The following is a 15,440-nucleotide window of genomic DNA, read 5'->3' as shown; positions in this document are numbered from 1 at the left end:
TCACTGCCACTGTGCCTGGGTGAACTCCATGGCTAACATGGATTCAGACGCAGAGCTGTAGAATCTGCAAACCTCACACCCCAACACTAAGACACCGTGGCAGAAGCTAGCGCCCATGCTCTCCATCCTCCATGCTAGCACAAGCGCTTGCCTCCTTTTCCTAAAGCTATGGGTTCAAATCTCGTGTGGGATTGTGCTTCACACAAATGTGCTAACGCAGGGCTGAATGGATCCAGAACACCATCGCCCAGGCTACAACAAAGATGAGCGAGGAGGCATGTCTGTAACTAAACTTCGTATTAATGTTCAGTGTGTCATTGTGTTCGTTGTCATTGTGGATGCAAACTCTTACTGAAGCAGTGTTATGAACCTGTATACATCCCTATACATCAGGACTGGTGCTAGCATTACATGCTAACACCCATGCTATTAATTAATAAGCACTTAACAAGCAAGTCCTCAAGTCTGCAGGATTCATTCTAGAGTGGGACTGTAGTTAGTGGTGAGACAGTGGCCTCGGCGGTTTTACCTCGATGTTCTGCACGAGCAGGGCAATGTGGGAGAACTCGGACACCTCGGCAGACGCCTCCAGCACTTGAGACACCATCTGGCTCCACTGGCTGAAGCCATGCAGGGGGTCCTGGAGAACCTGCCTCAGGCCTGTTTCGCTCTCAGAGGACAGGCGGAATGCCCGGCCTTTCAAACTGCAGCAGAGAGAATATCACACACACACAGGGGGATAGAGAGAGAGAAAGAGAGAGAGAGAGAAAGAGAGCGAGAAAGAGAAAATTGTGATTTGTTTTCTTCGACTTGTTATGACTGACACAATGCACATACGGAGGGAAAGAGAACGTCCTGGTAATTCTTGGAGATACAGAGACACACACAGACAGAGGAGACAGAGAGACTGACACAGACAATCCTGAGACGCTACAGTTTATTTGAAACGGAGCAGAGGCACAATACAGCCAGCAGCCAAAGCAGACAAACACGCTTTCAAATTTAACTTCGGGCCTGAATTTTTTTTTATATTCCAGATCTGCCATGGCTGATTTGGCATAACTGAATATTTTCAATATTGTATATCTGTCACAGCTGGACACTTCAATATGATGTATTTAAACATGATGTATTTAAACATTGTATTTTTCGGTGGCGTCATCATCAGGCCAGGCTGAATCTGGCTCTCTGTTCTAAGGCTGCTCTGTGATTTGCTCGGCCTATTGCCTCTCTAACTGCAGGAGGCTTCCACACAGATTAAATTATATACCACCAATAAATTATAAGTAAATGAAAATTGGAAATGAGAAACTGACTTTTCAACCGCCAAGCCCTGGTTAAATAAATGATAAAAAAAAATAATAATCTTGGCTGAGAGAAGGGAGAGATAGAGGGGCACAATGTGCTCCAGTTCTATGTGCCTTCATGAGATTTCTTTTTTCCCCCTCGAAATCCACCAATGATGAAAAACTACAGAGAGAAGAAAGTGATGATAAAAAAAAAAGTTGTAATGCAGACGGAATTATTCATGAAGCCACCTCCAACTTGATGGGGTTCCGATGACTTGCGTGATTACAGGAGGAGACCGTTTGAATACATATGGGGTCAGATTTATTCTCGAGGGTAGATTCGCTCCGGCGGCCTCACCTCTGATACTCCTTCACGGCCAGCAGCAGCTCGTCCGACAGCGGCTTGCAGTCCTGCGAGAAGTGGATCAGCTCCTTGAGACGGTCCTTCAGCAGCTCAGCGCGAGGCTCCTCATCTATCAGAGTGTTTCTCACACCCTGAGGACCATGAACGAACAAGAATTACAATACAACAAGAATTCCTTTGTCAAAAAGACTCGGGGAGTAAATTACTTTCAGCTCTGGCCCTCAGATCAAAGATCAGCCAAGTTAAGAACTTATTGTCTTGTAGTCTTTTGAACTAAGCTTTCTTCCTCCACATCTAGAATTCCTTCAGAGGTCAGTCTTACAATGTTGTGATTTTTTATCACAGTCAATTGTTCTTTGAGGTGGATTAACTGCAGAAAAGCATCAAACCAGTTAAACCATGGTTTAACTGAACAGTTGATGGTTTAACTGAATTCATTTTTTATTTGTGTTGTCTAATGTCAACTTATGACTGCTGAGTAGTCTTGTGATATATTTGAAATTGTAAGCTGTGACTGTTTTTGCTGGACCAACCTGCAGTTCTTCAAAGTCTTCAAGCGCATCAACAACACACAAACTAAAATAGGACATGTTAAAGATGACCAACTAAAATAGGACATGTTAAAGGAACCATATGTAAGAAATGTATTTCAATTAATCATAAAATGGCCCTGATATGTCACTAGACATTAAGAAATCATGTTCATTTCTAATACTTATATCACTGACAACAGTAGTCCGGCCAGGATATTGTCATTTCAAAAGTGAAGTTGCAGCCCTCAACTGATGTTGTTGTGTTTTGTCATGTCATGTTGTGTTTTGGCCTGATGCGCCACCCTCTACCTATCTACTAATCACGAAGTCTGTAGTGTTTCAGCATCCGGGTTGGCAACCTCGAGTCAGGGGGAGGGGATACACCGCTCTACAGTAACTTAAAAGTGATTGCAGTACCAGTTTTGGCCACAATCTTACATATGGTTCCTTTAAAGATGACCAACACTGAAAAAAAATGTGACAACTACCCCATTGCAATACTGAGTGGCTACTTGAAGATGACCCATCTCAGAGCGGGAATGAAGAGAAAAGGACGAGAGGACCACAGGAGAGAGTCCAAAGGACAAACTCAAACTAACTCAACGTCCCTCATCTAATTACCCTGGGCCAGCTGCCTTATTATCAGGCCTTTCATGAAGCGCAGTTTCCCCCCTTATCTGTAGACATACAGGTCTGGCTGGAAGTTAAAACGTCATGTGCCATGAATAATTCAGCTGCTTTAGACTAGAGTGGTCTCCGTAAGAACCCAGGGACAACACAGAGCTTTAGCTCATGAAAGGGAGAGGAGAGCAGAGCAATGCAGAATTCACAGGAGTGCCTCGGTGCACTTGTCAGATCTCTGCTTTACGGTCTACACGGTAGCCCCCAGCACTGATTATGTGCAATACATGTAGATAAAATGCATCCCTTGGCATGTCTATTGATCGACTGAGAGAGCAGCATGAGGAGAGTGCTGCATCTGTGAGGCACCATGTCACCAAAGCCGTGGCACAAAAATCCTAGAATTCAAAATCTAAGTGAGATATATAAGCTTAAATCAAGGGAATATACTTATTTTTCTAATATTTGCTTATAACAAGACACTGTTGCACATTGTTTTTTTGCACCGTTTTGACCAAAGATTCTAGAACAGAGCAAGATAGATCTGTTCTAGAATCTTTGGTTTTGACCTTGTTATAACTGAAAATCTTTTTGTTCTGTTGGCAAATCTTGCAAGTGAAAGTTTCTTGTTTTGTGGAAATAACTACTTAAAATAAGCATAATTATCTGGCAAGATTTGCCAATAGATCAAGAAGATTTTCACTTAGTACAAGGCAAAAAAAAATTAAATCAAGTGCAAAAATGTCTTGTAATAAGCAAATATTAGAAAAATAAGTACATATTCACTTGATTTAAGCTTATTTATCTCACTTAGATTTTGAATTCTAGGATTTTTTGCAGTGATGTTAGCCAAGGCACAAGCTCCTATTTGTGATACGACCCATGAGATCTTAACAGTGACAGCGACTCTAGAGCTAACACACTGAGCCTGAGACATCACCATGGAGACCATCAGAAAGACACCAACAGTGCAAGACTAGCAATGAGACCTTTATTACGAGACTAAGGGCCCATTTGGGTAAAGGGTAAAGAGCAAAGTCTTACACGAAACTGATTTGCTCATTTAACACCATGGGAAATACATCGTATGCTACGATGTATCAGTTCAATGTTGCCACACGATAGCTATAGTACCCGCTAGGGTTGCAAAGGGGCGGAACATTTCCGGTAAATTTCCGGAAACTTACCATGGGAAGTTAAGTTGGGGAATTTTGGAAATATTCAAAATTGGAAACTTTCATGGAATTAAAGGAAATTATGGGAATTAATGGGAATTCACGGGAATTAACTGGGAATTTTGGGTAATTCATACAAACTGTTTCGTATACAAACATTAACATTTTGTTTTGTAAGAAGCAATATGATTTGTATGTTGCTATTTTCGCTTAGCTTAGCATACAAAGCTAGCTAGCATGCTAGCGGGAATCCCATTCTCTGCCTATGGTTTACTAGCGTGCTAAACTAGCAACACTGAACTGCCTAAGATACACCACACCACTCAAAACAAAACAAATAAAATCCGATTGGTTTGGAACATTTTTTCCCCATGCATATGAACGCACCATAGGTTTTCTTTATGTCTAGCAGCCTATGCCGATTGCTGTGTGCATGTGATTGACATATGTGCAGGGTAGAAATTTGACTGAAATTGTATTAAATCAGGTTGTTTTAACTAATATTAGACTGCAAGATGGGGTTTTGTCCACTACATTTAAGTTCCCTGTTATAGACTAACTTGCCATATTAAAAATTCCCAGTTTATTCCCATTAATTCCCGTTTGTTCCTGTTAATTCCCATATATTTCCATTAATTCCCATGGAAAGTGTCCAACTTTGAAAATTCCCGGAATTTTGCAACCCTAGTACCCGCACATGAAAGAATGTTGCTGACAGATATTGCACCTTGCCTGTCATTCATAACAGGACCAGTGTCTAAAGAGTGAGACAGTAATGATGATAAACTAGCATAAGACCATGACACCATGAGATAACAGCATTATGAGACTAGCTATGACACACACACACACACACACACACACACACACACACACACACACACACACACACAAACAGAAGTAGTGAGACACAATAGTGAGACAATGTCATCTGACAGTAACCATAAGACACCAGCGGTGAGATCCTAGCAGTTAGAGACGACCAGGGACACACTAAACTGTGCACATCATATTAACCATGCCAGTGAGGTCCTAGCAGTTAGACACATTCTGGTTCTTGGCTAAATCTGTGTTTTAAATCCGGAAGACAAATATCATATATCATGAAACCGTGACAATTTTTGGAAACAATTATCATACTGCAGAAATCTCCAACTGTTGCAACCCCTGGCAGTAAGGCGGGGCCAGTGAGACGCATACAACTTATTGTAACAGCATGCAAGCGTCCACTGCAGCTGTAGCACTGAGGACTCTCTGTCGTGTCATATTTCTCGTTCAAAATAGCAAAAAAACAAGCTGATAAGCGACAGAATAATACGCGACAGAGAGAAAATAGAAATGGGGCGTCCGACAAAAGTTCTGCTCAAAACGTGGTGATGCATCTGCTGCACAGGCACAGGGCCATGTCGCATCGCATCTAGTTAGGACATTCACACACGCACACACACACACACACACACACACATTGCATCGCATCGAGTTAGGACATTCTCTCACACACACACACACACACACACACACAAACACACACACACACACACACACACACACACACACACACACACACACACATCGCATTGCATCGTATCTAGTTAGGACATTCTCTCTCTCACACACACACACACACACACACACACACACACACACACACACATGGATCCACTCACCGTGCACCTCCTCCACTGGGTCACCAGCTGCTCCTCTGACCGCTCCCGCTCCCGATCTCCGTCGCTGCCCTCCAGCTCCCTGGCCAGCCTCTGCACCAGCGACCGCAGCTCCCCGATGCCCGTGCGCAGCTGCCCGCAGCGGGCCTCGTACTGGCCCCGGGAGTCCAGCGAGTCCTGGAGGCCGCCGCGGGCCTCCTGCAGGCCCATTCGGAGACGCTCCCAGGCCGCCCGCAGGCCGGCCGTCTCCCGCGCCACCTCCTCGGCCCCCGCCGGGGACGTGCTGGCCTTCACGGGCTCCGCCAGGCTCTCGATGTGGCGCAGAGTCCGCTCCTCGTCGGCGATGCTCGTCTCGAGCTCCTGGGAGGGCAGCGGACCAACAGTATGACAACAGCGGGAGAAGCAGGCCGTGCCAAGGCCAGAGGTGAAGTCCAGTGGAGTTAAACACAACAACAGACGGCATATGGACTCTTCCAGCTCAGTAGGTCAACAGGATTGCACAGCTAGAGCACAGGAATGTCTTTCATTTCAGACAGACACAGGAAAGGCGTTCAACTCCTTGTGTTAGCGGTAGGGCATTTCCCACAGTGTCCGATCAACAAACTGTAAATTTGTTTTAATTGTATATAAAAAAAACTATGTAATGTATTCTAACTAACTATCTAAAACCAGCAATGTTATGTTTATGTTTCATTTGTTACTAATATTATGCCATTTATGCTCTTATGTTTTTCTGTGTCACATACAGGACACCAAGACACACACACACCACACACACCACACCACACCACACCACACCACACCACACCACACCACACCACACCACACAACACACAAACACCACACACAAACACCACACACAAACACCACACACACCACACACACCACAGAGGTGTAACCCTAGGTGTGGTTTACCTGCAGTAGCTGTAGCTTGTTCTCTGTGCTGTCCGCCTGCTGGCTGAAGCGTCTGATCTCCTCTTCCTTGGACAGCAGCCATGTTTGGAACTTATTCACACAGTCCTGGTGCTGCTGGTGATCCTCTGCTATTTTCTGAAGCAACAGCAACCTCTCCTGCAACACCACGCACACATTAAACAGTATTTAATTACACAACTTTCACACAGGTTTCATACACGCACACACACACAAGCACCCACACTCACACAATGCAAATACTGTACATTCCAGAGCTGTAGTTTGTGTCCTTAGTTGCCGTTATGCAGAGAGTGAAACCACAGCACTGCATTATAGACCACACCCGCACCCTCTCGTCTACTAATAGATGCCCAGAGTAAAAACCTTCACCTCATCTAGCTGTGCATGATGTGATGAAGTACCTAAATGAAGTGTTTCAAATAGACGGCTGAGAGAGGAGACAGAATGGAGACTCATAATAATCTTAGGAAAAGATTATGCAGCATTTATTGTCACCCCTTGGGGAAAGCAACTGAGAGTCTAGCAAATTCATTATGTAGGGATTTTCATGTAGGCATTGCTTGCTGATTCTATTACACACTCACACTGAGAAGCACTTGCAGTGCTAACTATCCCACCTCTGCTGGAACTTTCATATTCTAGAATGTTTAGAATTCTGATTCCAGAATGGTCCTCTGCAGAGCCTGTAGCCTGGACCATTCCATTCATTCACAGACAGTAGAGCGGAGAGGTCAGCTCACCTCAGCCTTGTCCCGTACGTCGCTGTAGGAGTCCTGCAGGGCCTCCTGCTTCTCCGGGTCCACGCTGGGGTCCTCGGTGCGGTTGTGGAGGCCGGCGGCCTCGTCCAGCAGCCTCTCCAGCAGCGGCGCCTGGGCCTGGACGTCGCAGAGGGTCAGCTGCGCATGGTCCACCTGCCACAGCTTCTCGCGCACTCCCGGCTGCAGTTCCGGGGCCGCCTCCAGGGCGCGCTGCAGCTTGTCGAGCCACGCTTGGAACTCCTCGTGGGCCTTCAGGTACTCGTTCCAGTGGAGCCACACCCACTCTATGCGGCTGGATTTTGGGGGGGGGCAAAAGAGAGGCATAGACTGAAAAATGGCAAGTACCTCTGTCCAACTTTAGATTTAGCATAGCTTAAATATAGGTACGTCAATATAGGGTAGTAAAGTGACTTTAGATTTAGCATAGCTTACATATAGGTACGTCAATATAGGGTAGTAATGTGACTTTAAATTTAGCATAGCTTAAATATAGGTACGTCCAGAGCCATATAAAGGTAGAGTTGCGACAACTCCATTGACGCTAATGTTCCATTCTTTTTCAACAATGGCGGCTAATGGAAGCCTCAAATAGTTCCCGAAAGTTAAGTAAGGGATAACGGCCGCCGAGGTGTCCTGTTATACGGAATTAATGGACGAGGGCGAGGGGCAAAAACTCCCCGACGCGCAGCCCAAGTCCATTAATTCCGTATAACTGGACACACCTCGAAGGCCGTTATCCCGCTTATCACCCGGTTGCCACTGTAAACACTGTAAACACGCGGTTCTGTTTAAAAAGAAGCTCACTAGTTCAGCTTGTTGTACAACTTTAGCATGGACAGTTAGCTTGTTTACAGTTGATTCCATTGTTGGGAAGCCTGCAACCAAAAGATTCTAGAGTGCTGCAACCGTCGTCCTACTATGGTTGTTATAGTTACCATTCATAAGCATTGATATGGAACGGTGTCCTGTTATTCAGAATTAAAGGCCACCCGCCAGCCAATCAGAAAAGAGTATTTCTTCTCTCCGGGTGATAACAATTTATAATAGCAGCAGTGCAGTTACAGACTGTTTGTAGCCAACATTTCAGACTCAGATTTACATTATTGGCTCATCCGAATAATAATAATAATAATAATAATAATAATAACAGTAACAACAGTAATAGTAGTAAAGTAATAGTATTAATAACCTAATTATAATAATAAACTATTTATGTATACTATGACAGCTTTTCTGCTGCTCAGTTTTTATCAGTTCCTTATCAAATAAATTAAAAGAGGCTAAAGCCCAATAAATGTGCCACAAATAATAACCTAATATAAGATAAACCTTGCCTATACCATTTCAAGCACTAGGCAACACCACGAACGAGCTGTCATTACGTTTTTGCGTTTGTAGCCTACAACTTTTATGACGTGACGTGTCTTGGGCATTTAGCTTTACCATCATGTCAACATAGTTGTAACGTTATGCGCAATGCTCATCTAGGCTATGGATTTAAGTGGTTTAATTTTAAAAAAGGGCAGCAAAAGTGGGATAAAGTGCAACTGCTTCCCCCAAACAATTCCTCCATAACTGTGGATTTAATCGTTTGATATGTGGATAACTTTCAGTGGACTAAATACATAAAAGGTAAGATTTTGTTATCACAAAGCTAGCTGGTTCGTTAAAATTTAATATGGCTAAGCATATTTACAGCCAACTTTGTACTTGCAACAGTGAAACTGAGTTTGTTGTTAACATTGTTGGTAACGTAAACTTTTTTTCAGTTAGGAGCAGGACTGTTTTTTTTTATTTTGCATTCCTTTTCATTGGCAAAAGCTGGCCTAATATGCATGAGAGAACCTAGATTTGAGGGAGCTGCAGCTGTTAGCATCAGCACGGTCATATTAACACAGCAGGGCACACTAGCCCAGTGATGGCTAGCCCAGTGATGAAGGATCGTGTAAAATCCCCATCCCCAGAAAGTTTCAAACCAAGCTTGCGCTGATGATGCATGATCACTGATCAAATTGCTATTTTCTGACACGATGCACACCATTCCCAGGTGCTCACCTGTCTGAATCTCAAGCTCTCTAGCCTAGCATCTTAACGGTGAATGACAAACGATGACAAAATGCTGTTTATGTTTATGAGTTCATAGCCTGGTTATTTATCGAAGGACTTACATGTCACGTTTTATATTTTATTATGATCACTCGCAGGGGCGCCTGCAGGAATTAATGCTATGGTACGCACACCCACCCACCCCCCGCAAAAAAACAAAACAATATTTGTCAGTTTTAGGTCCGTGCATTGGTCAGCAAAAAAGTAGCCTACATAGCATAACAACATCCACATGCAATAATAATACAACGACAATGTCTACAATGACCTATTCATTTGGACAACTTGATACAGCCCTATACAGGCTAAAGTTACCTTTAGTTTTGTTCTAGCGTAACGTGACGTCTGGCTTTAGTGCAGTCTAACGTTCTGACAAGCACACCAATTGCCTACCTTGTTCTCGCCCATCTGGAATAACTCCTAGCTTTGCTGCCTCCATCCTTTCTGTTTTCGTTGTTTAAACTTTTGTATTGAGTATTGAGTTAGTGAATTAGCTCAACATTGTGTGCTGATAACCATATATAGATAGCCGAGTAAAAGAAAACAACAAGTAGCCTATTGCGTGTCTGCGTGCGTATTCTCTCTCCTGCTCAAACAAAATGCGTGCACGTTAATTTTGATAACGTGTTCACTAACTTTACGTAATAGAAAATGGTAAATAGCCTAATGGCATGCAGCTAAAGGGATACTGTGCATAGTTGGGAAGGTATGGTAGGCCAATTTGGTGTGAATACACACACACACAAGGGAAATGTTCTGTTGTTGAGTAGCTTGATGGTACGCACAGTGCGTACGGACGTACACCTGCAGGCGCGCCTGATCACTCGCATTACCATGGGGTTATTTAATAGGTAGGCCTAATGCTACGGTTAACTTAGAATGCCCACCATTACACTGGAGATGTTAAAAAACGTTCTCCCGCGAGGATAGGCTAGGCTTGGCTAGGTAATTCGCTCATTAGCTCAGATCAGTGACTACCAGAGGAAACGCGGGGTAGAAAACTCAAACAAGTAATGTTAGACTAGCTGTGTTACAGTTTCTCGTTGCAACGAGCTTCACATGAGCTCCATGCGCTTTTGTAGGCTACACGCAGTCTCAAAAACACTGTTCACTTTTCAAGTCACATACGAGGTCATTTATTAGCGAAGCTAGCGAAGCGGTCATATAGGGATTGTCAAAGTGTTTTTTTTTTTTTTTTTCGTCATCTACTTCCTGAAATTTTGGTCAACGATACCCGGCGCACCGAAACACCGGGGCACATGAAATTTGGTGGGTATGTAGCCCCACTAAACTTTTACGGAAAAAATTCGTTTGGTCCCCGGGGGCCACTCCCCCTCCACGCTGGGCCCCCGAAACCCAAAAAATGCAGTTTTTCCTAAATAACTACCTGAACCGTGGCACCGAGGATGAAGACATTTTTATGGTATGTTGGTCTCAAGGGGCCACATCAACCTAGCCCATAATCACTCATTTGTGATTTGCACCCCCCCCCCCCGGTAAAAAATGAAAATGCAATATCATTCTGCTTTAATCGCCCCTCTCTTCAGTAAAGACGTTCAGAACTGCACCAAATTTTATGTATATGATTAACCTGACATTCTCTGGGGCTATGCCACGTTTCGTAGAATTTCATCCATGGGGGGGTCTAAAAAATTAAGTTATGTATACATTTAGTGACTGTACACTCATTGGCCTGTAGATGGTGGTGCACACATATAGGCTACACATGCACACACACACACAGGCACCCACATACTATCGGTATTAGAACGGCCGATACATAATTACAAATTCAGTAGGATTAAAAGAAAGCCAAAATAAATATTCATCATCATCATCATGGCTGCATTTCCAGTATTGGCGATAAGTAGTCGTTTGTCCACTAGATGGCGCATCGTTGCAGTGAGACGTAATTTTGTTGGAAGTTAATCTAAAGTGGGTTGGAAAGACACTACGCTTCCTACAAGGACAAGACTGTAGGCTACAGTAGTTTACCGCAGAGAACGTCTAAGGGTAGTATGATTTCTGCATCACATGTAATTCCCATTTCCTCTTGAAGCCGAAATAAATCTGAGAATGTTTATCGGACATGCTTGTTTTTTACTGCAGGTAGGCTACGTTAATCCTATCAATAGCTGAACGTAGGTAAAATAATGTTACCGTTAGCATGGTTGAGTGATGGAGGCCAATTTGATTATTGATGTATTTGTAGAAAACCATAAATGCGTTTATAGGCTACCAAGCAAATCGATAACAGCACTAATTGTATCTTTCGACTGTCATCTCATTTGCTTATGACCATAACCTAGGCTACTAACAGGAGCTAAGTGAGTTAGCCACAACACGTTCGCTACGTGATGTTTTTTTAATGGAAAATATATAGGCTACCTGAAAGATAACCTGTCTATGATGCATCCTAAACACTGGGCTGGGACATTTCTGCTCAAGGTCTCAAAAAGCATAAGTCAACGTTCATTCCCAAACACCCATATAGGCAACTGCAATCCTCTATTTTCAAAGGTGATTCAAGTAAGGAAGAGCATGGCTCAAAGTAAAGTAACTGAAACTACATAAATTCGTCAAAGTGGATAATTTGTGTCAACTCGCCGCAATGTAGATTTATTAACGCACCCGTGATGATCTACATCTCCATTTAAACCAGATGTTTTAGAGCGCACGTTGAGATGTATTCAGGGCAGGGCTGAAGGCTACCTACACATATTTGTTGCACGTGCTACAAAAAATAATTCTTTGCGATGGATGATTTAGTACCAACGTTACACCGGTCAGATACAGTTTTGCCTATGGCTATTCCGTGAGACTGAGGCGCTTTTTGTTTGTTCGAAGTGCGTGTTTAGGGTGTGAGAGGGGAGTCGATGTGCTTTGATTCCAGCTTGGTAGTTGTAGTCTATGTGAAAAACACGTGTGTGTGAAGTATCCAAACAATGATAACGCTTTCATTATGGCTGCTTTAGCCACAGACCTTGAGCTACTGTACAGTGGGTTGGGTTCCATTTAGAAGTGTCCACTTCATTCGTCCTTTCCGTGATTCACACAGCTACGTGAAATGTATTACTACTGATATGCAAAACTATTAACTTTTCGCCAAGAGGTGGCAGCTTGATACTGTAAGGTGTAAGCCATTGGTTCCAAAGAAGAGATTTTATTTGGGTCGCCAGCATAGCCTAGTGACAATTTGTGTTGTGTAATAGGCCTAGCATAGGGTCTATAGCTTATAGTTTGTTAACAGTCATTTACAACAGTCAGAGTAACTCCCTCTATGCATTTTTGCATTTAGAATAGCTCTAAAACCGGGGGGCGAACACGTCGCAGGGGGGGCGCCAGTGCGTGGATATCTCAATCGCAAAATTAAACAATATTTCTATCGGGCGCCTGCCATGGACTAGGCTGGGTGAAAATCAAAAGATTGCGTCAAAAGATTGAGCTTAACCATGGACCAAAATGCAAGGGAACATAAATCAGCATATTATTTGCACAAACAATAACGCACAGTAGCTCTTCAACTTTGAAATGTGTATGAACAGTCTCGCAACGCATTTCATGAAGGCCCTTTTGGACATGTCAGTTATTTGCACCACTGGGTAAAACGGCATTTTGTTTTAGACTACTGGTATTTAATTTGTGCATTGACAATAAAGCTGAATATCATTTGAAAAAGATGACTAAACTTATGCATTATGTAGAAGAAGAAACATTCACAAAAATGTGACCTCTCTTCTTGATAGCTGTTGAAAACTGCATGGAACTGACAGGGATTGTTTTGTTTAATAATAAATAAATACATTATGCTGCTACCTTCTGCTTTTCCCAAATACAATGTAGCCTACAGGTGTACCTTTCATCAGTCCAGTTGCAATGGATGGACTGTGATGTACTGCCCTACTTGTGATTGTTTAGAGATTTTAAAGGTTTTATAACAATGCTACAGATTTTTTGGCCCAGAAACAAATCTATTCACCTTTGCAGCGCCAGTAGGCTACTTTGTGTGCGGAATGTGTGCAAACACACATTCCAAACAAGCATACACAAAAGTTTCAAGAGTGGGGGATGGAGTAGAAGATGGAGACAAATTCATTAATATGATTTATTTTCGCGGAATGGATGTGCAGGACTGAGCGGCGGTCATATTTTGTACCGCTATGCGGTACATCTAGTTTTATATAGCGATAATTTAGATACACTTATGGGGTGGGTGCAATTGCGTTTTCTAAAGAATCTAAAGAAAGTGACACGTAAAAAAACGCGGAAAGAAAGGTCACCTTATATAGCAGGCTAAGATATAAGGTCTGGAAATTTAATTTAATATTGTTGTAATGGTAGGATAACTACATAGTTCACACAATAATTACACTGTGTTATAAATATTGTATATCAATGCATTTATTGACTGTCAATTACCCAAAATCGTGGCTCTGTCTATTGAACAGTAGCCTATTTAATGCATTCTAATCCATTGTCAATCACTTCCGGGAACTAGTTGAGGTATACACAAACCACGTGACCAACGGAATTTTGAACACCCATTGTCGCAACTCTACCTTTATATGGCTCTGGGTACGTCAATATAGGGTAGTAAAGTGACTTTAGATTTAGCATAGCTTAAATATAGGTACGTCAATATAGGGTAGTAAAGTGACTTTAGATTTAGCATAGCTTAAATATAGGTATGTCAATATAGGGTAGTAATGTGACAAGTGCAAGTACATTCATTAAATTCAGTATAAAACTGAGGTTGCAGAACTCATGCAGCTTGTTGTTCCAGTAGGAATTCTTTTAGGTTGTTAATCAAATTGTTGTTACCATTTCACTATGAATCAATTAATTTATTCTTTATAGTGCAAAATCACCATGCAGCATGGTCAACAACGGCCACTAGTTAACAACATATATTGCCTAGTCTGGCTTTCACCAGACCAAGCTCAATCTCTTAAGACTGAACATTGCAGGGCGGAAAAGAAACCACCGTCAGATCAGGCTGGGTTCACCCATATATCCAGCCTATATACTGCCTGGATCAGTCTGGCCAATACCAACGTACCAATGCAACACCAGTGTCATTTGAAATTCAAACATGTATAAAACTGCACATGCATAACTCATGTGGCTTGTTGTTGCATGAGTAAATTCAAACATGTAGAAAACTGCAAATGCATACACCATGTGGCTTGTTGTTGCATGAGTAAATTCAAACATGTAGAAAACTGCAAATGCATACACCATGTGGCTTGTTGTTGCATGAGTAAACTCTTTCAGGTTGCTCTGGATCCATACCACCTGGAACCATGAAGTCTGGTCAATACCATACCCACTTGAGCCAATCACAATGCACCACTGGATCGATGCATTCTCCGCCTAGAAACTTTTTATTGCTAAGGAGGCGGTTCAGTCTTCATGGTCAAGTTAATTTCTGCACAAAGCTCTGCTATTGATTTGTATTTGCTCCATTACGGTTTCCATTATTACAAAGAAATTCCCAACCCTAGGCTTATTAATATCTTGTATCTGCCTCACACAGTTAAACCACAAGTCATAATATATGATATTCTCTGGCAATATTTTCCAGGACTATTCAGTTAACGTATTACCAACTGACTTTCATTTCCTTACAAAAAGCAAAGGAGGTGCAGAGATCGTAGCCATATTTTACTGCCCTTCATTCTATTCTTACTGTTCTGTTTTATTTTTTTAATGCTTTTATTAGGAGTCAAATTCCTTGTTTGTTTACTTAAACCTGGCCAATAAAGCTGATTCTGATATATACTGTTAGCCTTTAAACGTATAAAGAGGCATGAGACACAAACATGCACGTCTCTGACAGTGTGGCAAAACATTTAGCCCAATGACTCTCCAGGCCTGTGTGTAGTTTTAGGCCATTCCAGAATGACCCCAAGCCTGTGTGTAGTTTTAGGTCATTCCAGGATGACCCCCTGCAGTACCTGTGGCAGTGGACGATGTAGGTTGTGGTCTCTTCCC

The 15,440-nt window shown here is 42.6% G+C and overlaps 1 protein-coding gene across 3 annotated transcripts in view; it reads right to left on the bottom strand.

Annotated features, from left to right (window-relative positions):
* syne3 (spectrin repeat containing, nuclear envelope family member 3) overlaps window positions 1-15,440 on the bottom strand; it is a 37,768-nt gene that overhangs the window by 19,365 nt on the left and 2,963 nt on the right. For all 3 annotated transcript variants that reach the window (XM_076300281.1, XM_076300283.1, XM_076300282.1), the window contains exons 3-8: window positions 15,404-15,440; window positions 7,323-7,632; window positions 6,562-6,717; window positions 5,650-6,006; window positions 1,648-1,784; window positions 530-704 (exon numbers count right to left, since the gene is read on the bottom strand). The exon at window positions 15,404-15,440 is cut by the window's right edge and continues 136 nt beyond it. In XM_076300281.1, the coding sequence (XP_076156396.1) occupies window positions 530-704; window positions 1,648-1,784; window positions 5,650-6,006; window positions 6,562-6,717; window positions 7,323-7,632; window positions 15,404-15,440 (1,172 nt within the window). The remainder of the gene's footprint in view (window positions 1-529; window positions 705-1,647; window positions 1,785-5,649; window positions 6,007-6,561; window positions 6,718-7,322; window positions 7,633-15,403) is intronic.

The sequence above is a fragment of the Alosa pseudoharengus genome, unplaced genomic scaffold, assembly GCF_046254945.1.
Source record: "Alosa pseudoharengus isolate Yale_2024_CS ecotype anadromous, Long Island Sound unplaced genomic scaffold, YU_APseudo_1.1 YU_APseudo_1.1_scf_22, whole genome shotgun sequence".
Taxonomy (NCBI): domain Eukaryota; kingdom Metazoa; phylum Chordata; class Actinopteri; order Clupeiformes; family Clupeidae; genus Alosa; species Alosa pseudoharengus.
This window is presented reverse-complemented; position numbering and strand designations above follow the sequence as displayed.